This window comes from Enoplosus armatus, chromosome 5, assembly GCF_043641665.1.
Source record: "Enoplosus armatus isolate fEnoArm2 chromosome 5, fEnoArm2.hap1, whole genome shotgun sequence".
Lineage (NCBI taxonomy): Eukaryota > Metazoa > Chordata > Actinopteri > Centrarchiformes > Enoplosidae > Enoplosus > Enoplosus armatus.
Genome location: NC_092184.1, coordinates 20355245 through 20380929, shown reverse-complemented (window position 1 = coordinate 20380929; position 25685 = coordinate 20355245). Strand labels below are relative to the sequence as shown.

Here is a 25685-nt window from a genome sequence, read left to right as displayed (position 1 = left end):
CAACACAACAGTGCAAGACTAGTTTGAACTTGATTCACAAACGTCCATTCAAACAGTACAATCAGTCTGTTCACTGACCTCTGGTGTCTTTATCGCTTGTAGTTACGGAGCTGTCACACATGCAGCTGCAGATGTTACCTGAGATATTACAGTGCTGGGGGAGCCTGCTGCTGTGTATGTTGTGCTCCTCACAACTTTGCCTTCTTGACGTGGGTTGAGAGACACCCGCACGCACGCACGCACACGTAGAACACGCAGGAAATTCCCGCCCCAGCAGCAGCAGTGAAGAGGCTACATCACTTCCTGGTCGTGGCCATAACCGAGAGTGTCTGTTAACGTTAGTGCCAACGTTAAAACAAACGCACTGTTCTGTATGGTGTAATATTATTAACGTAATAAATAGCACGTAGAAGTCATGTTCGATCTATTACACTTATATATATGTATATAGCCGCCTGAAGGGTGTAGTACAGCTTGACGTTTGGAAGTGGACTACAACTACCGACATTCCAAACGGCAGCTCAGTTTGAAACTTCCGGGTTATGCGTGCTTGAGTTCCCCGCCTTTTGAGTAAGCGGCAGTGTCCTCAGGACGTCTCTTTCACAATAATACCGCTGACGGTTTTGAATTTGACGACATTCAGCGGATTTCTGAGAGACCTTTCCTGAAGATGTAGCTAACTCTTCACTACTACGCGCTTTTTATCAACCAACAGGCAGACATGTTGCTGCCGTCCGACGTCGCCAGGCTTGTTTTGGGTACGTTAAGTCTAACGTTACTGTTGACGAAGCGGAGATGTAGCGTTAGCCAACAATGGTGCTTAGCTATAACTGTAAACAGGCGGCTCAAAAGCTTACCGTCTTTAACTGTTTAATAGCCAACTGTCGATAAATATGCAGCGTATTTAGGGTAACTACCCGTTTTGCCGTTTGAGCGTTGCTGTAACAGCTACCCCTATTTCTCTCTAACTGAATGTCGGTTAATGTCCTTCCCCAGGGTACCTCCAAGAAGAGGGACTATCCTCCACAAGCCAAGCTTTCATTCATGAGAGCCCAAACCTGAAAGAGTATGCTGACCACACCACAGAAGACGGGACTATTCCTGCTTGTGTGTTTGTAAGAATGCCCTTTTCTCTGACAGGCCGTATCGCAATCTGTTAAGTGAATGTCATGCGCATAAAGGTACAAATTGCATTATGATTAATTGTTTTCTTCCCCGACACAGTCTGTCTTTGGGAAAGGCCTAACAACCATCTTGAATGAGTATGTGGCTGCCAAAACAAAGGGTGAGATTATCTGACATTGTCCCCATTACAAAATGTACCATTTATAATATAATATTCTTATTCATGTGTCATGCATGTGTTGTTGGTAATTTGTCAATGTCTTCAACAGAGTCTTGTCATGAGGTACCTGCCATGATGACTTCCTTGTGGAAAAAGCTGGATTTTACACTCAACCAGATCAAGTAATGAGCTTCAAGTTTCATCATCTAAACCACTGCAAAGCTGACTTTGAGTGGGATCGTCATCACCGATATTGTTCCATTAATCTTCTATATCTTTCCATAGGTCATTGCAGAACTCTCCTGCCATATCTGCGTGTCAAAGAAGTAAGTCTGTCTGTAGTTTGATATTCTGTTGTTTGCTCTCACTAAAATGTTTGCCGGCAAAAGCATGTGTGGGGATGCAGTTGAAAGTGTCAAGTAATTGTAGATTCTGTGAGGATGCTGCATTTACAGCATGTGCAGCTCTACATATTTGGACAAGCTGACTGGAAATGGCTTCCCTAATCAGAAGTTTATTGTGATTACAATGCTGTTTATTACACAGTTTGATATTGGAGCCTGTAGCATCAGCATATAAACCCTAACCGGCAAAATATGTGAATCACTGTTGTTAATACATTGATACATAGGCCTTTTACTTACCGGCCTCTGTTTATTGCAGCACGTTCACGCATAGGAATGGCAAACATGGCTAGACAGCGTGTCTTGACCGTTGCTTCAGCTGGTGCTGTTGTCTGCTCATCGGTCTCTGAAACGAGCTCCATCCTCAGCCCTGCGCACACCTCCCACAGCATGCTCAGCCACTCCACCCCCGTGAGCTACACTGCCCCACACACCCGACTAGCTATAGGTGGTGGCACACACCAGCAGATCCATGACGTCAACCGATTGCTAACTACGCCCAGTAAGTATCATTTATATTTTTCATTTTATTTATAGGGTAGTTGGGGTGACAGTTTAAAAGGTTGTGGTTTTTCCTTTCTAAAAAAGGGCTGTCTTATTGAATTTCCCTATGATGAAATTAAAGACAAATTAGCAGTGGTGGTCATTTCCCTACTGTGCTGAGATGCTGATTTAATACAGTAGAGATGTTGAAACAAACCATGTCATATTAGAGCTATTTTCTTTGAACAAAAGTCAGTTTTATTGTGCGCAGATGAACAACTCAAACAGCTGATCAGTCATTTTTGATGAAGGCTTGATACCATAGCTTCATTTTGTGTAGGGCTCTTGAAAGATTTACGAAAGCTCTACTAGCTCCTTGTACTTTGCATGCTTGCAAGCTATCATCAATCACAAAACAATTGCTTTTGTATAATGTGTGACGCAATGTGTCCTCTACAGGGGATTCACCTATACAGATAATTGTTTCAGAACATCGGTTAAATGCAGGCCCACTGTCTCCTGGACGTCGGAAATGGTAAGGGTGATTATTATTGCTATATTACAGTCATTGTTAATAAGCCATTAATGAGAGAGTGCTGAAGACAGACTCTGTTGTCATACTAACCTGCAGTGGCTTAAAAATGCTGCTGTCTCAGTACAGAAGTAGATGTTAATAAACAAGTGAAAAAAATACAATTAATGATGGCTGCATTCTATTTAGCTGCTTCAGTTTCAGGGTCCTTTTATTGTGCATGCTGATCCGCTGTCATGACTTACTGGGGCATGCAAAATGTCTGCTGTATTCAGTGTATCTGTATGAGTATCATAAAAAGCACATTTAACATGGTGCACCTTTTGACTTGTCAAACACAGGTTGCAGTGGCTCAGTTCTTCTTAGGTGTGCCAGGGACATGGCTTTAGTTTCACAGCAGACATTTTGACAAGTCATTGCAGGAAAAGCACAGGTGTTGGCAATAAAATCAACTTAAACAGAGCAGCGTGTTGGCACTGATGAGTAGACACCTTGTTTGTATTCAAAATTCTTGAAGAAAATGGATATATACACATACAACATAGTTATTTAATACAAATGCTTACACATTTTGAGCTGCCTGCAGACATTGGCAGATGACGACATTTACGTTATGTGGATGCAGAAAGTATGAAGCAAGTTTAATGTTTGATTCTGATTCAGAGATGTATTTATTAATATGTTGATGCTTTAGTTTATGGTGTTTTGTATGAGATCACACTTCATTGTGCTCATATTGTTTTACCCATGCCTTATGCATGTTGGCTGCCAACTCTATAATCGTTTCTGCTGGGTTCAGGGACACCCCCAGGAAGAGGGGTGGTGCTCCGAGTGGATCCAGTGGCCCTGGCAGATGTGCCCTGACGACCAGTAGCCTCAATGCAGAACCCCAACCTGAAGAGGCCGTCGACGAGAACTTTCCTGTGAGTAGATCTGAATGTTTGCTGCTGGTTCCTAGAAGCAATACATGATAGTAGAACCTCATGGCATCAGAAATGGCATGCTCTCTCTCTTGAATGTATTCATCCATTTTAGATTAATACATTTTGTGACTTCACAACACATCTAAATGTTGCAAATGTAGCACCATCAGACCACGGCAAATTCCTTGTAATGTATGTTACTTGGCAATAAACAGTTTCTGATTCTGATTCTGATCTTAATCTCCACAGCAACTTGTGATTCAAAATGCACGTGACAAGATATTGGGGGACAGATCGTTACAAGAGAAGCTCGCTGAAAACATCAACAAAATCCTTGCCAGGTAAGTACTAAGTTTGAACTCTACATTGCCTCACTGCATAAGTTGTTGTGATAGATGACTTATGATTTAGTCAGTGGCAATCAAAGTTGTGACATGACTGCAAGCATGTTATAACACGGCTGTACTATTTTCTTCTCTGTTTCATCTTTGATATCAGTGATCCAATTCCCCAAACATCAAAGGCCTCAACAAGCACAGTGGAGGCGGACCAGTCCATAGATGAAATCCTGGGATTACAGGTGCGGAAAAACTATAAATACTAATATCATAACAGTTTTTCTTTTTTTCACTCAAATATCTTCCTCATAAACATTTATCATGATCGCTTCATTAAGCCGTGTCGTTACATTATTTCCTGACCTATATCTTCCGGTACAGGGAGAAATCCATATGAGTGATGATGCCATCCATGACATTTTGGAGCAAACAGAGTCTGACCCAGCTTTTCAGGCCCTCTATGACCTCTTCGATTACAGTAACTATGACCTACTTTGCTTCTACTCTATACTTCTATTTTGTTTGTGCCCCAGAATCACATTTCTTTTCAGCTGTGTATGACAGCACAGTGGAAAGCCATTTCATTACAGACTTTTTATAAATGTGCATTTCCAGATAAAACCAAATTCACTGACGGAGAACCAGGGGATGGTGATATTAGCAGTAGTCCAGAAGAGAGTGACACTGCTGGACCTTCATCCACAGTCAGACCCCTTCAAAGTGACGATCCAGGTATTCTTACAATCTAATAGTATAGTAATAGTAGTTATAAGAATAAAACACAGATGCCACTGTGGATTGTTGTCTTCCATTTCACACTGGTCAAGGTTAAATCAAGTTTCTTGAATTCAAACTTTGGAAGGGAGAAAAGCTTTCATGGTCATTGAAAAAATGACGGATACAGTCAGATTTATCATTTATAGTGCAAAGTCTGAAGGAGGGTGAAAGTGGTGTATGGGTTTGATTATGCTTGAACAAAACTATTTTGTTTGACATGTTGCCTGACCATGTCGAAAATCAAAAGTAAGGCCACACTGGAATATGAAGGGAAAAGCAGGCCAACAAAATTTAGCACTTGGTTTCCGCCTTGTCTATGTTATTGTTAGTGCATGTCGATCAGGACAAACTCACAAGCTTCACAAGAGTTTGCAGACTCACCACAGTTTGACAACAACTGCAGCAGTTGGCTACACCATACTCTTTTACGCATAGTTAATTGCTGATGAAGATTCCTGACATAAAATACTTTTTTTTTTCAGGCACTACACACACAGATGCTAATGCACCGGATACAACACCAATGACAGTTAAGATGAGACCTGGACAAGAGCGTAAGACCAGAAAGTCTACTGCTCCCACCTTGTTAAAGAAAACAGTTCTTGGCCCTAGCGGCAGAGTATCCAGAATTGAAAACAGTTCAGCCAGATTGTTAGTGAGTCATGGGGAGCACCGAAGTGTCTCATCTGCTGCAGTGGACCCAAACAGAAAAGAAAAGGCCTCACTCTTCAATAACAGTGTTTTTGTGACACCAATGGATATTGATGAACCGTTGAATACTCCTCCCCCTCCTTCAGACAATATGGTCACCCAGGAGCCTGCCTCAAAGGACAGCACCTCCACCACAACTGCCCTCAGTGAATCAACCACAGTTCCATCATTGAGAGCCTCTGCAGCATTTCCTGCACCAGAAGCAACGTCGGCCTCTATTGTGGACAAAATACAGGCGCATAAACAAGCACAAGGTTCTGAAGAGCCACCTGATACAGCCCCCTCTTCAAGTAACCAACCTGCTTTTTTGTCCCCTTTACAAGTTGAACTGAATAACACTCCAACGCTGACTGCTGAACTACCTCATATGTCAATTTCAAGCAGTGGAGGAGACACTCAACCAGTGTTTACTCTCTCTGTAATACCTGAATCTGCCTCTTCCACATCTGCTTCCACTGCTGCACCATCCACAGCAACACCTGGCTCACCCACATCTGCTTCTACCTCTGCAACGCTTACAGCTACACCTGCCTCATCCACACCTGTCTCACCCACTTCATCCTCCACTTGTGTTCCAGTTGGTGCAGCACCTGACCCTCTATCGACAAACCACACCTCCCCAAGCAAGGCTGCAGCTGATTCCAATGTAGTTTCTTTGAAGATCATCATCAGCGATAACCAGGATGACAATTCTTCCAGTGACACTGCCTTGAATCAGGCAATTTCTAGCATTTCCGGAAACAAGATACCTACCATCTATCTTTCCTCTCCAGCTAAGTCCCTTGGAGGCCCTGGCACACCAAAGGCCAACTTGGATGAGGTGGCACAGGCAGTTAGTGGCTTACAAAGCTCTGAGGCACATGCTAGTCCTCTCAGCAGTAGGGCTGGGGCTGTAGTCGCATCCTCCTTAACAGGGACATCACAGGTCCAGCAAAACTACATAATTCAACTACCCCTGGACACCACTAACCCTGCCCTCCAAGGAGCAACTGCCAGCTATTTCCTTGTGACTGAACCCCCGACTGCAGATGCTCAAACCAGGCAGGTTCTGCTGTCTGCTGGTGTCTCAAAGGGACAGCCTTTGCCCACCAACCAGTATGGGGTGACAACACCAACTCCCTCTCAAGGCTACTCCACTGGTAAGAGACAAAAGACTACAACACTGGGTTATCTCAATAGACAAAACTTAATCTAAATCTTTAATCTAGTATCACTGGCTGTAACTTTTGATGTATAGTTTGTCGATTTAATTGGATTTGTAGTCTTCTTAACTTCCTGTGAAGGGGACACTTCTGACTGACAGACAATAGACAATGTTGTTTCTGCTCCATTTGTGAACAGGTGACAATGTTGAGTTCTGTTCCTATGAGCCATACACTAACAAATTACAGAAGCATTAAATTTATTAATTTACATTTGCAAAAATGCCCAATTACAGAATGGGCAAAAAAGACAAAAAAAAACCTTTTGTATGTAGTAACACATTCATCATGTATTGGCACCAGGTTATTTCCTACCCCCGAGCAAAGATGTGTTTTCTTATTCCAGGGCAAAAGGTGTCCACAGGTTTCACAATGAAGTGCAGTCCACTCTGCAGCATCACCTATTGTGTGTTGCCCTTGGTGCAGGGGAGATGGCATGTTTTGTGGATCTTTGTTGTTCATTGCCTACCGTCTGTCAAGCCCACTACTATTAACTTTATTAGAGTTGGTATTATTTAAAAATGATCTTGTGTTCTTTACCTTCAGGGCCAGCACTCATCTTACCATCGCCTGTTAAGCCCATGATACTTCCTGTTTCGGTTATGGGGCAAAATACTCTGGGGAAGGTCCAGATGGTGCCCAGTCAGGTAAGATAACTTTATCTGCAGTTTGTCAGTTGGTTGTCAAAAGGTACTGTTTTTACCATTTTCACCAGAATAATAATTCCAGAACATTCTGTCCTTTGGAGGACATTTCTCTTTGACCAACACTTTGGTCTCTAAGTATCTAATGGGCAGATTTCCATGAAATTTATAAAGCACGTTCTGCCTAAAGGACATCCTTGCTGCCACCATAATAAACAAGATATCCAAAGTAATTGCAGCATTTATGAAATTTGGTTTCCAAAAGAATAAATCAAAATGTCGTCCGTTCACCCTCATGTGCCACTCAACAAACTTTGCATTAAGAGTCCCACTATTTTTCAAACAATACCAAAATGTAAGAGAGTTTTTCAATCCATCCAATACTTAATAATTGTGTAGTGTGTGTGTGTGTGGTGTAATAAACATTTGCCACCTCAAGGGACCCCCATTGGCTGTAGACTTTTAGCAATATCCAGAACAATAAAACTTATTAACATTGTTATATTTACAGCTTGTTACCATACCAAACCCAGTACCAATACAGCAGTCGGAAACTGTCAAGCCCAAACCTCCCACAATGGTAATCAAACGGTCTACAACTGCTGGTAAGTTATAGGTTAACTTGGAGCAGTGCTACCTGCTAGCTAGAGATGTTTAATGGTTGAAAATTTCCTAATATCATTTTACTGTATGTTACCTAAGGATGCCCTCAGTGTTGTTCTGCTTAATGTTTTAATGTCACTGCCTTGCTTCTCTGACCTTATTTCTCTGAATTCCAGGCACTGAGCAACATCTGGTTGGTAAGTTGGTTCAACCTGTTTCAGCTGAAAACACAGGCAAGCAGGATGCAGCAAAGGTTCCCAGACATAGGAGAATTTTATGTTTTGACTCTTCTGCAGATGTTAAACCACAAACTGCTAAAACAGCCAGAACCACCAAACCTCCAGCTAATACATCTGCATCAGGATCTGTCCAGCAGACTGAGAAAGCTAAAACACAGTTGGTCAATCGAACAAAGCCTACTATCTTGGGTGGCAACAAGCCCAAGCGGAGGGTACAGCCTGTGAGATGCTCAGCAGATCCCCAGACTGGAGGAGTCTTTGTGAGGGAGGCAGAGAAGTCCATGCCTCCACAACAGCACCAGAAAGAGCCTACTACAAAGAACTATTGCAAACAAGATCATAGCATCCAGAACCAAGAGTCTCAAAGTGCAAGTACCAGCAGGGTTGATGCCTCACAGTCTGACACTTTGACAAAGTCAGAATCAGAAAGGAGATCAAAATCTATTGACAGGAATCACAATCATGATAAGGATGGTGATGGAGCAAAAGGTAAGGATTCTCATAGTTCTAGTTCACTGTCCTCTGATTCTGCACTGAAATCAGGAACTAGAAACGAGAAAGAGGAGAGCAGCAGGAAAGAACTTGCAGAAAAAGCTCCTGCCAAATCACGTGAGGGTCGAACAGAAAAGAGGGCTCCCTCTCAGGAGGTGCCAAATGTGACCGCTAACAAGGAGAATGAAATGAAGGGTAGCATGAAAGAGCAGCAACAGCAGTCAACACCTTCATCATCAGCTACAACAAGAGACTTTAGCCCTCCAGCTATCACCCAGCCTACATCTAATCCTCATTCCAAGGCTACAAAAGCCCCCTCAAAGACTAGCTCTCTGGCCAAACAGGCAGCTGAGATGCTACAGGACATCCAGGGGCTCAACTCTCCTTCCTCCCCAGTCAAGAGACCTAGAGCGGGCAGTTCAGACCTTAGTCTTCCCTGGAACCCTGGGACTGGCCGTATCCAGGAGGAGTCCGCTGACTGTCCCAGAACTCCTTCCCGACAGAAGAAGGGTAAAGATGGAGAGGGAACTCCCAAGCATCTAATGCCTCCCACCACCCCGGATGTCCCCACCTGCAGCCCAGCCAGTGAGGCTGGCAGTGAAAACAGCATCAACATGGCTGCTCACACACTCATGATTCTTTCACGTGCTGCCATCGCCAGGACAGGCACTCCACTGAAGGACAGTTTGCGTCAGGAGGGAGTGGGAGAAAAGTCTCCCACAAGCTCAAAGAACTCTAAGAAACGCAAACTGTCTTCTCCCACAACCAGCCCATCTGCAAAGAAAGACCGGGTGAGTATAACTCAAGTATTTGCCATTCAGTGGACATATGTTTAAAATGTATTATTGAGTTGAATCTGTTTTCTGTAATAGACAAGTTCTTCTTCAGCAGGATTCTGTGTTCAGATGCAGTTAGATGTAAGGTTTCAACTAACGATTATTTTTATTGTCGATTTATTTTTTTCTATAATAGTCTTCAAATTGCCTACTTCATCTAAAACATATAAAAAGATATTCAAGTTACCATCAAATATGACAAAGGAAAGATGCAAATCTTCACATTTGTAAAGCTGGAACTTAATCGATTATTAATAATTTCATCTCTACTTAGATGTCTTGCTTGTGTAGCTGTAATCATCAGCAGACAGTACTTACAACTCCCACAATCCTACAAGACTACCAGCATACATTCACTCTGGCTCTCTGATCTAGTATGCCAAGCCTGACAATTCAGCATAGACTGATGAAAGTTGAGCTTTGTCTTTCAACTTAGAACTGAGCCTGACAAGCTGAGCCTGAGATATCCTAAAATGACCACAGTTCAGAGGATAAACCCTTTTTGAAGACATGCCTGTTAGGTGCATTGGAAACTCTATTGCCTGTAGGTGTGAATGTGTTTCGATGTCTATATGTGTTAGTCTTGTAATAGACTGGCAGGCTGCTCAGAGTGCCCTCCATAGCCCTGATCAGGATAAGCAGTTTACAGAGGTAACAACATAGCCTTTACTCTGGTGCCACCATCAGGGAAATGTTTAGATTTTTTGCCTGACTCATAAAGGACTAAGAATAGCCGAGTTGTCTGTCTATTTTGCATCCATCCAACGTTAACGTGTTACCACAAGCAGAGTTTTTCTGGAGATTGTGGTGATTTTATCAGATGAACTGCATTGTGGTATCAGTACTTTTCATTTAGAAAGTAATGAAGTGTTTATGCAAAGACTGCCTGTCTGATGAATAAATTAAATGACATCATCAATGCCATTAAATGAAGGGGAATTTTGACACATATTTGTTTCATGTAATTCTGACTTTTGTTTTAAATCTGCAGGAAAGGAAGAAACTTGTTGATTGCTTTCCCCATGACTTGGATGTGGATAAGTTCCTGTCTTCACTTCACTATGATGAGTGAAACTGGACACGCCAACGGGAAAGGACTACCATATCACTACCTGCTTGGGTTACTATCCAGGAATAGAACAAGCCATCTGCTAAACCAGTGCCTATGGTTCCTATTAGTAACCTTGCCTGAGACCTTATAAGCTGTAATGTCTCTTTCAACCAATGAGGGACTTGATTTGGTTGACTAGTTTCCAGTGTGGGTGATCTGCATGAAATCCTGTTAGATGCAGCAGCAGTCGGGCAACCATGGCACTTTGTTGTATTTTTTTTATTTTATTCTCATGCTCACTTCTGTTTTAATCATCATTGTATTGTACTACAACAAAACAAACACATTTGTTTTGGGGCACTTTGACATAACGAGTGCATGTTGTTAAAATGGGTGACTCAAAGTATTTCCTTGGTCAATATTTGACTGTATAAATACTGACTGATTGGTTGGTATGTAAAAATACATTGTGAAATATGTCTCTACCAGTACTTTGAGTAAAACTGACTTAAGAGCTCTCATTTATTTTTGTTTTTTATGTTCAGGAAAGTCTGGTTAATTGAAAAATAAAAAAGTAATGAGAAGATTATATTTTGTGGCATACATGTGCATAGTTTATTTTTGTTGTTATAGGTAGAATCAGACACTTGGCGTGAAAATGGCTACAACTTTTAATGTGCATACTCAGGCTTCATTCAATGTTGTAATAAAACAAAGAAACAGTCTTGTGTGTTTGTCCTCAGTGTGCACTCGTTGGCCCAGTTCCCATGTACATGAGGCTTTATTTAACATCACACGTGAATGTCGGAGGATGCAAGAGCCCAATATGTTTTATAAGGAGCGGGTGTTTCTGTGGCCAGGAAAGAACAAGGCTTATAGTTCATGTGTAGTTCAATACATTGATGTTTGTGGTGCTCTCTTACTGTGTGAGGTAAAATGTCTGTTTAGGGTCCTTTAAGTATGCTTGCCTATTTCACAGTTGGGACAGTCTTGACGCCTGGTAAACATAAAGGCAGACACTGAGACTGAGAAACAATTTTAGGAATTAATTTAGGTGCAATGCCATATTCATCTGATCTTAGACAACTACCTGACCCAAGCTAGAAATGAACCCATTGCCCCTTTAACTCTTAGCATTTGTGTTCCCCGTCCCTTTATAATTTAATTGAATGCAAGATACGAAATTTCCATAAAGAGGTAAACATCTGCTAACTATATGGGTAAATAAAATAGTGTCGCAAGTCCAAGGTTAGTGTGTTGCAATTGTCACATTTTGTTGGCAAATCTGGCAATCTCCGATTGGACAACAAATCACAATTTACGGAAATACGTATACACTTCCATTTCACAATAAAAGTATCTCGTTTATGAGTTGAACTATAAACATTTAATATGAAGGCAGAAAATGCTATATTTCTCGCTTCTAAATTTATACAATTGATTATTTCACCATACCAGATTATTAACAATCGTGTTTGAAGACAGTTTTTCACGGCTGAATCGCAGCACAGTTTTTACTCTGACACGTCCAGCGTTTGTTTCCGGGTGAAGAGGACAGGAAAGAGGTACGACTGTACGACTGTTTTTATCAAATATCGCTGTTTGCTCTCTATATATTGTGTCTTTTGTCATTAATATAACAGCACAATAGCAAGGATTTTTTTTTACATATCTCCCCACAAGTAAGGCGACTCGGTATTGATTTGAAACCCCTTATTTTGATGTAGAGTCTGCCAACGTCCCTAGCTTAGCCATTAGCATGTTGGCTAACCGGTTAGCATGTGGAGGATGATGTACACGTATTTGGCATCATATCTTATTACAGATTGACCTACGGAACAGCGGTTATTTCATTTAACTGTATGTTATTGTCGCGAGGCAATCGGTTATATTTTCACTTTGGCCTTATTGTTTTGTATGATGTTTTCTCTTTGTAATCAACATGAAATTTGAATGTCAGCCGGCGTGTTCGCATTGACAGTTTGATATGTTATTGCTTAAGAGCCGCTGATAAGGATTTCATGACTGGTCTGAGTCCCACAGTGTCTGACATATTCTCTTGGTCACTAGGAAGCGAAACAACAGCTGTTGAACGAGAGACACCAACTTGTCATTCTCTCTCTTTCGTCCTTAGACTGCCTGACCTGCTAAACCTTGATTGACATGGCAGCCAATGGAGCAAGCTGTGAACAGCCTCAGAAACGTGCAGGAGCTAAAGACAAACAGAATGGCAAGTCTTCAGGTGAGTTTTGTTAACTTTCTATTTTTTAGATGTACAATATAGAAGTTAACATTCATCTTTGAAGTGTCCCTGTAAAGTTAAGGTTGTGTAATCCCCGATGGCACAGAATGATAACTAACACCACATGGTTTGAGCAAGTCATAAAAACCCTCAAGTGATTCATTTTAGGTTGCTTTCGGTTTTCAAAGGTGCTAACAACTTATAATAGAACAAGAACAGTACCAGACTTGTAGATGTATCACATATTTGGCATTACCAATTCAACAGGCTGCAATAGTTGATGTAGCTACAAGTATTACAATATGTCAGGGTGATTGCATTTCTGTTTGTTCTTCAGACTCCTCAGTAAGAGAGAGGCGACAGAAAGATAAGGAGGAGCGCCTGTCTCTGGTGGTATGGAGGAGGCCTGTCACCACACTACATTATTTCCTCCTGGAGACCCTCATCAAGCTAAAGGAGTGGACGTTTAAGTAAGAAGTTAAACAGGTTTTTCTAGTCTGCCTTTGTTGGTGCACTACCTTCGCCAGGATGTTTGTGCTTACATGGGCTGTGACCTTTTGTCCTACTTGTTTGTCTTGTGACGCTTTATTGCTCTCCAATTGGTGAATATACACATACCCTCTGACCCTCTGTCCCTGAGAAGCTTGTAGCGAGCGAAGACATTTAATATTTTGGGGGGAAATGAAGTGATCAAACCCCCACTAGGGATTCCCTTATAGGAAGCTGGTCATTTGTGATGTCAGGCCCCTCCAATAAAATTTAACAGATATACTGTAAGAAAACATATCACCTTTTCTTTTCAGTTGTATGTTTGGAACTTGTTTCATTGTTGACATTTTGTTTTCTTGCCTTCCTGCTCAGGCTTTGGCAACGACGAGGAACAGTGTTCTTAGTTTTGGTGTTATGTTCTCTGTTCTCCATCGCCTACTCCACTGAGGGAGCACACCAACAAGTAAGACTTGACTGATTTGTTTTTTAGTGATGTTAATAATCAACACCATTGCTCCATCACCATTCTGTTTAAAGGTTAATGATAAGTCATTCTTTATCCACCTAAAACCTTTCCTAGAGGAAAGCTTATGTTGGGAGATAATGAGGTCTACACTGTTGTCAAGCAACCCTTGATCATACAGTCAGTTGGCTGAGTGTTTTGTTTGCAAATTCCTCTGTGCAGTGGTCTGTTACAGTTCAGCTGAATCGTCACCAATCTTTAACTAATATTAAACCCACTGCAGGTAATTCAGAGTATACGATGAGATGAAAGAACAAACTCAAATGACGTCACTGAAATCTTTCCCTCTAAAAACAGCTGTAATTTTGAATAAAAATGTAAAAAAAAAAGTTACGTTATACAATGGAGAAAGAGCTCTTCAGTAAGAAGTTTATTAAATATAAATACATTTCAACACTAAATCCTAAACAGACAACGAAAGACTCAATCCATAATTATCAGTAAATTACTTTCAGTATCAGTCTCCCACCTTCTAATCTGTTTTATCTGACCTTCTTCATTGAAGTATGTTGAGTACCTGGAGAAGAAGTTCCTATGGTGTGCTTACTGGGTAGGCCTTGGGATCCTGTCCTCAGTAGGCCTTGGGACTGGCCTGCACACCTTCCTCCTCTATCTGGTAAGAGAACACATTTTTGGCTTAAATGTACAGACCAGTTCTTGAACTGGGTCAATACAGAATACAGAGACACTCGCAAACAGTACACAGCTGATTATTTCCAGTTGGAATAAACATCTTTTAAAATGCACAAGCAATAGTTTTACATGTGAAAATATTCAAGCATTCAAATAGGTGAAAGCCGCCTCACTCTAAGGACAGCTGTGAAGAAATATTCCATCTTAAAATGAGCAGCATAGCAAAAGACTCAAGTGAAGAAAAAGAAAAACTAACACAACTTTGTAAAATTTGAAACCATCTACTGTGCTGGCTCTGAATGCATTTTTACTCAGTAGCATATGTTGTTTCCGTAGTTGGGTGTCTTGAAATGTAATTTGAATGAGCAGCATGAAATTGTAATAGCATAGTGGAGCTATACAAAGTAGACACATGTAAATTTCCACTTAAACCACATTCGGATTTAATCATACACACGTTTTCGACATGATGGTAACTGTTACTACATTTACATATTTCTGGGGGAAAAAATGACTCAGCTGGCCCACATGCAACCCATATCTCAACAGTCAAAAGGCTGCAGCATGATAATGGCTGTAAAGGGAAACCGGTAACCATCAATATCTGGTCAACTGTATTCTGCATGGGTCAGGATGTCCTGTGTGTCTCTACAACATGCAGGCTATTTCTTCAGATGTAAATGACATCTAATTCACCACAAACAATTTTCTTATAGAGATGCCTGCAGAAATGAAATAAAACTCTTACTTTAATTCATACCATTTCTGCAAAGCCCATGTGTGTCTATTCCTGTAGTTGCCAGAGGATGGCGTCATACTGTATATTTGTTGTCTTCTGCCTCTTCAAACTCGTTCCATGTTGTCACCCGTCTGTCTAAGGCTAACCAAACATTCAGTGTAGTTTTTCCCCTGACAGGCAGTCGCAGAATGACTGTATGACTTGATTCACCAAAATGTGTGTCATTTGTCTTGTGGTAAAAAAGGAGAACATAGCAAAATGAAAGAGAGGAAGAAATTCTGCACCATAGTCCGCTTTAAGATGATGATGTGGCTTCTGTTTTGTAGAACATGTGCAGATGTTGGCCCGCTGAGTCAGCTGTTTCCATTACAATGAAATAATGGGAAAAGATGTAACCATGACCTTCCTGTTTTTCAGAACTGATTTGCACTCCTGTCATTAATGCTTTACAGCTGACCATGTGTTTGTTTCTAGTAGTGTTTAGGTACTTTATATACTGTGGCTTATACTGTATATTGTGTGTGTCTGTGTACTTGTGAGCACACTTGTGTCTTTTTGTGTATAATGCTGAGAGGGTGTGACCTCACCCTCTCTCCCCTCTTTGTGTGGGGGAGGTTTCTATCTATGAGTAGGCACCGTCATCGCCCCCATATGGAACAACCTGGCATCTGTTAAGACAGTTTCACTCTCTTTTTTTTTTGCAATTACCAGCTTTTACTGTTGCAATGGAGACCATTTTAAAAGCCACTCTTTTGATAACAACTTCCCTTTGTGTCCCATAAGCATTTGATGGCCTACTGGAGGCTCATCTAATACAGTCTATCTCATGTTACTCAACCTGACATGGCACACTTGGAAATGATTAGAATTATCATCAGAAACATTGTCTAAAATGGTAATCAGTCTTCCCAAAATCTGAAAGGCTCTAATCGCCAGTCTGAGCGAATCATTTTTCTTTTTCTGCTTCATATTAGAGCAGAAACCATTCTTTTGAATTTTAAGAAGATCTTAATATGTCTCATTTTTTGCCATTGGAGGTGAGAGGGGTCTAGTGGCCCAAGCACCTAGAATGTAGGGCTGTGAATATTAATTAACTGTACATTTATTTATTGACCAAAGATATGATTAGTTTCAACCACATGTTCAAGGGGTTGTAGCTGTGGGGCAGTGCTTTTTGAGAGGTTGAGTCAAACCTGTTGAAAATGTGGTTCAGCTCATGTCTTTTCCCAGTTCTTCTGTTACATCTCCTCCCATCTGTCCAACGCTACCAATCCAGGCATCCTTTATTTATTTCCCTCTAGTTTATATCCCAACATCCTCTTGTTGCAGCCTCTGCTTTCCTCTAGCTGCCATTTTAGATCCAATTATACCCCTTTAAACTTCTCTCTATCCCATGCCAAAAGGGCATGTTTCTTATTCATAAGGGTGCTGTTCCAGGGTGTGGGTACATACCTCTCTGATGAGAATGGTGTTGTCCATACAAAAGCTGATACATGGAGTGACACACACATGGAGTGACACAGCCTGTCAAGCTGCCAATGTTCCCCCTTCGTGTGACTCTTACCTCAAGCCTGAGATATTGCCCCGTAGAGAGGTTGAGATAATTGTGCTCATGGGAGAGGGGATTCACTCACCAGTATGATCTTATGATTCATCATGGTATTGGTGTTGTCATTGCAGTGCATCTAAGTCCTGGATTCTATTAATTTTATTGTGGTTAAAATAAGAGAAAATACATGCTCATATATTGTTGTTTTTACTTGTAGATTTGTCTATTTGATGAGATCACCAATCTGGATATCTACGATATCTGGACTTACTGTCCATTTTGTCATGAATTTTGTACGATGCCCAGAGGGTGATTCCTAGTTTTGGTAACTGCATGCCACTATCAGGTCAAAATTTAACCTCAAATGACACAAGCTTTGAAAACTAATGGAATTTCATGGAAAACTAACAATTTGCTGTGGTTGTTCATGATCCCTAGAGGATTAATCCTAACATTTCCACACCCGAGAAATGCCCTTCCTTTGCCATCAAAGCAGATTGCCGTGAAATTTAGTGAGCTCGTTCATGCTGCAAAGGGGATAAAAAAATGTAATGACCCTAAGGCCTTTCTTGTTGTGTCACCTTCCCAATAACCTTTACATATTTAGATCTGTTACTGGTAAGGTCAGAATGTTGTTTGTTCCATCCAACACTTTGGTATTGTGGGTTTGCAGCTTCATGGGTCCAAGTAGTCTTGTTCTTAAATCAACATGATGTGTAAGTTGAAATTCACTTGCTATACAGTTACTTAGCAGAGAAGGTTATCTGCCCTGTATGCAACGAGCTCTGCTTTGCTGACTTTAGTGAACAAAGAAGTTCACTGCAGGGCCACTGTATCGCCTGCCAGATGAGATTATCAGAATTTGGTTTCAGAGTTTGAATCACAGCTTAGTTTTTTTTTTTCTTGTTGACACGGACTTGTCGTGTCATGAAGAAATGCCATTAAGTGAAGTTGTGTTTGGTTTGAAACAGACTGTGTTTTGTAAACTAAAGAAGCCTCCTGTGTGCTCATACTCAGAGTGGGGTGGAGAGTTACTATGGCAGTCAACACAGATTAATTGTGTGCTGTCAATCTACTGTCAGTGTTGCCTGTATCACCATAAGGAGGCATAATGGAGTAGCTGTGTTGTACTTACAGGTGGGCCAAGTGTTATTGAGGCCAGGTGGCTCGGCCTAACCAGACATCTTTACAATGATAATGATGACATACCTACCTGTCAGAGAGACTGTGTGACTCAGCTACTGTTGGTGTGTGTTTGTACCTGTGGGCAGATGACTCTGTTAGAGAGGAGTTGATTCAACTGTGTGGTCATTCTGGAGGCCGCAGTTTGTGGTGCTGTTGAATTGTATTGGAATGAGGTGTTTCTAATATTTAGTCTACCCTCATTGATATAAGCATGGTGTTTAGACACTAGAGTTAAGTGTTTATCATTTAATATAGTTTATATCAAACACCTCTCTGTGAAACACAATGCAACTCAACAGCGCCACAAACCACAGCCTCCAAAATTATCAAAAACAATAAACACAGTTTCAGCAAAACGTGAACATTATAACCTTCATGAAGGGAGGATTGATTGCAAGGCTGTTGTAGTAGACTGCATTAGTTTTATCTAGGTGGGCCTAATAAACTGTCCCATGGATTACATTTCTCAGTTCCTCCAAGCTACAGTATTTGCCACATTTACAATCACATGTTGTGTTTCATGGTACATGTTGGACAAAATGATTGCATGTCCCAGTGGTTTCCAGTCCATTAACGCAGTTCATCCTATCCATCTGCCCCATCTCTCTCAGGGTCCTCACATAGCATCAGTGACCCTGGCAGCATATGAGTGCAGCTCCACAGACTTCCCAGAGCCTCCGTACCCAGACCAGCTTGTCTGCCCCCAAGGTGGAGGGGCGGAGGGAACCGTCTCCCTCTTCTCAATCATGTCAAAGGTCCGCCTGGAGGCCTGCATGTGGGTGAGTAGTAGTTTGAATAAAGAGACAATGCAGTGATCCACACTGAGATATGGCAAGAATGTTTGGCAGTCCAGCACTGTGGCATTGTGACAGCTCATTCCAATATGCTTATGCCAGGGAAAAAGGTTTGAATGTTTGCATGGATTACTTTACACAAAGTAGTTGTGTGTACCAAATTCAAAGGTTGATGGTGGCATGAATAGTTAATAGCCTGTGTGTGAAATAAATGAGCAAATGCTGACATGGAACATTTTAACTTGTGTTGGTGTAGGGGGCCGGCACTGCCATCGGCGAGCTGCCTCCATATTTCATGGCCAGAGCGGCTCGTCAGTCAGGAGCTGATCCAGAGGATGAAGACTATGAGGAGTTTGAGGAGATGCTGGAGCAGGCCGAGGGCGCTCAGGTCAGAGTTGCACACACATCCTTTCCAATATGAACTCCTTTTTTAGCAGGTCATATACATGGACACATAAATACAAAGAATAGATTTAAGAAGCGTTACCCACCTCACGTGCTTTTCATTTGATTTGAAAAAGGTGATGTATTAACAAATGGTGTCTTCACCTCATTCAGTTCAAGAATTTCCAAAGAACACAGTCAAAGAAAAAAAATTCCCCACATTTGTCATATTGGGTGTGAAAGGTAGCGCAGACTCAACCCCCTGCCTTCCACTGAAAACACACAGCAGCTACACTGAATATTGAAGTATCTATCCCTCTACTTGTTTCCATGAATAGGTGTTTACACTTTGCCCACTCACCCAATATGATATGATCATATCTGATTTGGTCTCATCTTCATAATTCACAACTGACCATGGAGCCACAGTCCTGTGATTGGTCTAAAAGTGTCATGTGACTTCAGTGAAGCCCCTCCCTCCTTACACTTCCAGTAAATCTGTCTATTTGTGGGTGAGTCACCCTGCGCACAGCTCCCCCTTTAATCATCCCTCGGGCTTCGCTCTCTCTCTCCCTCCCTCCCTCCCTCCCTCCCTCTCTCTCTCTTTTCACCGGCCTCTAATTTGAATGACAGACAGTTCCGTCAGGAACCCAGTTCACATGACTGGAGACGGCTGAGATCAGATGCTGAGTCAGCAGAACAGAAATCGGAGACATTGTGTACATTGTCTCCATCACCTATTCTCGCTTCACTGGTTCTCAGCTGAATGGGCTAAGGAGCCTCACATCACGTCTTTCATCACGGGAATGTTCTCAGGATGTATCCACATGTGCATTTGTCATAGGTTTTCTAAGCAACAATTTCAGACGAGTCAGAAGCACTTAAATTAAGACCCGAGGAACATTCAACGTGCAACGTTCATGAGAATGAATGTTGCACAATATATGTTAAAAGAAAAATCACTTAGAGGCGTATATTGTTCATTTTATCAATGCCAAAAACCTTGATTATAATCAGTATCTTCAAGTCCAGAAAGAAATGAAGAAAAGTGTGAAGACCAGAACAGAATTTCACTTGACAAAAAGATGAAATAAAAGATGTAATTTTATTGCATTTTTACAATTATTATCATTGATTGATTATACTTATACTATTGTACTGATTATTTATTATTTATTTTTACTAGCATAGGTTAAAATGACTTGCCATCACTGGGATGACATACATTGAAACAAACATGAAAGAAAACAAATCAGATCTTGTCATTATGTTATCTTGTATTTTTTGGGATATCTACATGAGAAAAACAAAAATTCTGAATAAAAAGATATGCAGCACAAGTATTGACTACAAAAAGAATTGACATAAGTAAAATGAGTTGGGTTTGGAGATGAAAACCTAACTGAATTTTGATTGTTGAGTAAATAAAATTTTAATAAAAAAAATAAATAAAAAAAAAAGTTTCATTGATGAAATTCCAACTTTTTAAACTGCCTCTTAATCTCCCTCCTGCACCGGCTGTGATCTTCACCATGTAACCACAGACATTTCACCCCACAGGGATGGAGATAGGATCAAAAGATCCTCGGCACTTTTGTACCACACAGTTTTCAGTTGTAATGCCACCAAAGTCATCAAACCAAAAAAAATCGTACAGTTCTCAGAAATAGCAAGTTTTTTTTTATTACACCAAGGCTCTCATTTCTTGTAATAACATTGCAGACAACACTTGTGTTTGGTTAAAAACCACACATCTGCGAGAAGTACAGCTTGTTATTCTACAAAAAGAATAAAAGGGTGACTTGTTTAGAGACACCCATGTATTTTAAACATTTGTGTTGCAACCATGGGTCATGAAAGTCAAATTTAGGATTTTAAATCCTACCCATTCATATCTGTCAGCAGTAATATGTGTTTAAATTGTTTTTTTATCTGTTTGCAGGATTTTGTCACAAGAGCAAAACTGGGAGTCCAGCATATGGTGCAGAAAGTGGGATTTTTTGGGATCTTGGCTTGTGCCTCTGTAAGTTTATTTATTTAGTGGAGATTGTTTATAATGTTATATAATGTTTTATACATGCATGATCAAAGATTGATGTTGCATTCAAGATGTCTTCATTTGTCACAAACATGTTTCACTGTGGATACAAATTTACATTGCAGGAAATTAACGTGACACCAAGGGTAATGATAAAACTATGTTTCAGATCCCCAATCCTCTCTTTGACCTGGCTGGAATAACTTGCGGCCACTTCATGGTTCCCTTCTGGACCTTCTTTGGAGCAACTCTAATTGGGAAAGCCATCATCAAGATGCATATACAGGTCGGTAGCTCAACTAAAAAGTTAGAAACAAGCAAAGGACCAGTTTACCTCAAATTACAACAGCCTTTTCCATTTTTAACACAAACCATACACGCACACCGTACTTGCAGCATCTTGGCTTCCAATATGACTCAACTTTTGTTTCATGTCATCACAATTCTCTGTCCACACTGTAATAATGTATGTCAAAAAATCCACTCTTAAGAAAATAGGGTCTGCTGACTGATTCACTTCACTAATTCAATCCCCACAACCTCAAAACGTGTGGGAGAGCTAGGATCAAACCGAGTGCTTAGATCATGAGTTGGTGACTGTGAGAAACTTCTAATTGTGCACTTCTCCTTCACTCTTCCTGATGGTGCTCTGGTCCTTTGGGGATTCCTTATTCTGGTTTTAGCTTTGGGATGCATCCAGACCATATAAAAGGGCTCCAGATGAAAGAAGGGAAGCTTTTAAGAAGTCTTTAACAAGAGTTTGGATTTTTTAAAATCCACTAGATCAAAAAAAACTTGTTAATTACGGCGCGTATTGTTGAGTCTGCCACACCAGTGACTAATATAAGCCTATACTAAGAGAGGCCGTCTGCGTCTTTAGGTGAGTCGCTGAGTGTCTTAGCAAACTAAACCTATCCATCTCTTGGTGGTACCAGCCAGTGATCTCACTCTGAGACCTTTCAGACAAAGGGGCCCGGCATGCAGCAAGGGTTATGGAGGATGTAGAGTGGACATGAGAAGGTAGACCTGAGAAAAGGAAATTGAGTAGACGGTAAGAGGCTGCAGGGGGGACTCTTTGTCCTATGCTTTCTTTTCTTTTTTCTTTTCTGTACCTTGAACCTCTTGGACATCACGTGTCATATCCTGTCTGATTTTGTCCAGGGGGCCATGTGTCATGCTGTTTAAAGCTGATCAGTTTCAGGACCGGAGAAGTATATTGTGGTTTTGCCCCCCTACTTTGGCGCTTTGCAAACCACACAAAGCCCCTCGCGGCCCAAAGCTTAGCTTAGTGCCAGGTTTGAGTTTTGTAATTAGTGTATCTGTGGATTGTGGCAGATGTGGCCCCAATTTCCCACAGCTGTGCCGCTAAAATTAAAATCACAATATGTCTGTCTATCTATCTATATATGTTTGTCATATGTGTTTCTTAGAGATGTTCATTCGAAGTTTTTCACCTAATGTCCTGTAAAACTCTGTTTTAGAAAATGTCTGTGTAAAATGTGTGTTGTATACCTCAGAAAGTATTATTATTATTATTATTATCATTATCAGAAAGTAATGCGTTTTAAAGCCTATTGATCTCTCCCTTGTTTCCCTACAGAAACTGTTTGTGATCATTACCTTCAGCAAGCACATAGTGGAGCAAATGGTGTCACTCATCGGGTAAGTGTGTGTGCGTGTGTGTGTGAGAAAGACTGCATTAATCAGGTACTTTGTGAAGTCATTGTCTTTCCCCTGGTTTTGTGGTTGGCAACGCATTTGTAAACATTTTCAGATGCATTTTGACCGCTGATTGGGGATCCTGTATGAATAACTGCTTTCACTGCGGGGGTGTACGTGCATGCATTTTCCACACAAAGCCCCCCCCCGACACACACAATGTAATCCATGTCTGCAGCATTGGTGGTCAGGCGTGTGAGGTCCCATCCGAACATGTTGATCTGACTCACCAAGTTCAGCTTTGACGAGAGAATTGCCCCAGTAAGGCAGGAAACACAATCGTAGACATAAAAAAATAACTTTCTATGACTCTTTAACTAATGTCAGATTGAGCCAGTTCATAGGAATTGGAAGGAACATCCCAATTTTTATATGGTAAAAGTAGATATAGAATTAATGCTAATTTCATGATTTGGATTCTACTGAAGCACTGGAGCTACTTAGTTTTTATTGCTCTATTGGCTGTAAATGTTCACTTACATGTGTGTAATGTCCAGGTAGTAATTCTGACCATATTTGGACTTGAATCTATGGTCATACTGAGTGTCCTGTTTTCCTCTTGATTAAGAATAAAAGTCAAGGTTCTTTCCCATGAAATTCAGATGGCATTTGGTGACTCGCTATGATGAGTGCAAACAGTGCTTCAGTGCTGATACAGGATGTATTTTTGCCAGTGGCTTTGTGTATATTCGTGTGTGCTTGCATGTAAAGAGATAACAAGAGTGAGTCAGTCAAAACTAGTTAGGTTTATTTGAAATCAGCAATTACCCACTTCCCTTTTGGTGTTTGTTTAGTAAATTGTGTCATTTTTTTTTGCTTAGTCTTGTCAAGTCTAGACAACATGTTTATGTCCTGACCAGGAACAGAATTTAATTCATGCAGTGGTATCATGTAGAGATCCCTTTGAACTGCACCACTGCTGCCCAAATGGTTAAACAACACCACTAATGCGTCTATAGGACATGAACTGATAAAATGGTATCCATTATGATTGGCCCCCTGGTGAGCTAATCCACACTGCCTAAAAAGGACATGAGCACGCCCTGATTAGATGTCTTTCCACCAGAAGGCAGCAATGGTGGTAAAGGTGATGACATCATGTCGACTCACTTCCTGATTGAAGGGGCTGACACAGTCGCCTATAGGGAGCTAAGTAGTATAAAAGGAGGGCTGAAGAGATTGTGCTTCATTCCTCTCTGCTGCCTTCTCCTGCTCACAGCACTGAGCAGAGGAGGTGGAAGCTCAAAGATGGGACCCACATGTAGGATGGGGCCTTTAGCAGCTGTTACGAGGATGCCGGTTGCCTGGTGGATCAGTGAGGACCTTTGGTAGTGTTCAGAGAAAGAGAAGCCTTCATGAACTGCTCTTGGAGGCTCTTTATAGGGAATAAGTGCTCAGAGTCTAAAGCCTCAGTTTTGGGCTCCATGTCCAAGGAAGGGTGCTTAAAGGGTAAGTGAATTCATGGTCTTCCTCCCTGTCTCTTTTGTCTCTTTTCTTTGCCACTCTGCGTGGACATGTGCGGGGCTGCGATGTCAGGTCTGTGCCCAAAGTAGGACCATCACTCCAGAAGCCCTTCAGTCAGTACCTGGAAGCACAGAGGAACAAGCTGCACCATGCTGGAGGAAGTGCACCAGCGGTAAGAACAATACATCATTTTATCTTTAGTAGCTTTATGAATGTATTTATTTGTCAAGATTAACAACTGTATGTATGCATGTAAACTTTTTGTCAGACTCTAGATTGTAAATGATACACTGGAAAGGTTTCATAACGTCAAGGGCCATTACATTTCCCCAACTGTCTATAAATCCAAGCAACACTTGGAGCATAATGAAAAATAGCAGCAACATCAGAGTTGGGAGATTTGCTTTGTATAGCCCATTCGATACTTGATTTTTGATAACATATATTGGCGAAATTTTCAAAAATCTTCATTTAAAATGGTTATTAGATGTGTACTGAACGAGACATTTTAGTCAAACAATATAATTATCAGTGCTCTCTGGTGGACAAACTATGTAACTGAGAAACTATTTCTAAATTACCTCCAACATATCTTCGGCATTTCTGTACTGTAGTTTCTTATTTATGCACCAATACAAATCTATTTCCAATAAGCTAATATCAGTCTGACTGAAACTAAAAACTACAGCTAGTCTTTGGCTGCTGAAAAACACACACTCCAGTTTATCTTTTATACTTGAATATAATTTTCTTCCAACCATGTACTACTGTCATGTATGCAGGATGCCAACAATATTTTTATTATCATGCTTGGATTTGTGTGCTCATGAACTGTAATATTACAGTATGCTTTAATGAAGGTAATTAGTAACATATGTATCCTAATCCTTGTGTTTCCAGGATGAGAACTGGCTGTCGTGGGTGTTTGAGAAGGTGGTGCTGGTCATGGTCTGCTACTTTGTCACTTCCATCGTCAACTCCATGGCTCAGAGCTACGCTAAGCGCCTGCAGCAGCAGAGGCACTCGGAGGAGAAAACCAAGTGATGACGAGACAAAGCGGTACAAACATCAAAGTGACTGTGTTTGTTCTGCTGCGGCTGAGAGCCCTCCACTCAGCCCCAGCCACTCACAACTTAACAACAAACCTCACCCCCCCCCCCCCCCCCCCAATTCATTCTCAGAGGCTGAACGCTCAAAAAAAAAAAAAAAACAGGCACTATTTGTTGGTGTGTGTGTGTGTGTGTGTGCGCGCGCTTTTGAGGATGTATGTGCCGTTTACTGTTTGTCCCTCTTCAGGTTTTGTAGTTCTTCCTCTCATCTCACTCTCTTGGTGTGTGTAGTGCGATTGGTTTGCTGGTCTTAACATGTTACTTTAACGTCAAATTTAACCCATTCATTGACCTCAG

The 25685-nt window shown here is 41.2% G+C and overlaps 2 protein-coding genes across 2 annotated transcripts; both read left to right on the top strand.

The window, feature by feature from the left end:
• The first annotated feature begins 665 nt into the window (after positions 1-665).
• On the top strand, positions 666-11204 carry npat (nuclear protein, ataxia-telangiectasia locus). The gene is made up of 17 exons (XM_070906182.1): positions 666-758; positions 997-1115; positions 1225-1285; positions 1395-1467; positions 1571-1611; positions 1949-2191; positions 2632-2707; positions 3504-3627; positions 3877-3968; positions 4126-4207; positions 4347-4443; positions 4581-4697; positions 5225-6592; positions 7202-7302; positions 7811-7904; positions 8079-9424; positions 10461-11204. Exons 1-17 carry the CDS (start codon positions 722-724, stop codon positions 10539-10541), a joined length of 4152 nt encoding a protein of 1383 aa, XP_070762283.1. The 5' UTR covers positions 666-721; the 3' UTR covers positions 10542-11204.
• A 1448-nt stretch (positions 11205-12652) lies between these two features.
• vmp1 (vacuole membrane protein 1) lies at positions 12653-25416 on the top strand. The gene is made up of 11 exons (XM_070905882.1): positions 12653-12762; positions 13100-13232; positions 13624-13714; positions 14280-14390; positions 18492-18659; positions 18931-19062; positions 21001-21081; positions 21266-21382; positions 22697-22758; positions 24352-24451; positions 25180-25416. Exons 1-11 carry the CDS (start codon positions 12684-12686, stop codon positions 25321-25323), a joined length of 1218 nt encoding a protein of 405 aa, XP_070761983.1. The 5' UTR covers positions 12653-12683; the 3' UTR covers positions 25324-25416.
• The last annotated feature ends 269 nt before the right edge of the window (positions 25417-25685 follow it).

Coding starts and splice junctions, on each gene's coding strand:
- vmp1 (XM_070905882.1), top strand. CDS start 12,684: ATGGCAGCCAATGGAGCAAGCTGTGAACAGCCTCAGAAACGTGCAGGA. Junction 12,763..13,099: donor ACAGAATGGCAAGTCTTCAG/GTGAGTTTTGTT, acceptor TTTGTTCTTCAG/ACTCCTCAGTAAGAGAGAGG. Junction 22,759..24,351: donor CAAATGGTGTCACTCATCGG/GTAAGTGTGTGT, acceptor CTGCGATGTCAG/GTCTGTGCCCAAAGTAGGAC.
- npat (XM_070906182.1), top strand. CDS start 722: ATGTTGCTGCCGTCCGACGTCGCCAGGCTTGTTTTGG. Junction 3,969..4,125: donor ATCAACAAAATCCTTGCCAG/GTAAGTACTAAG, acceptor CTTTGATATCAG/TGATCCAATTCCCCAAACAT. Junction 6,593..7,201: donor CTCTCAAGGCTACTCCACTG/GTAAGAGACAAA, acceptor CTTTACCTTCAG/GGCCAGCACTCATCTTACCA.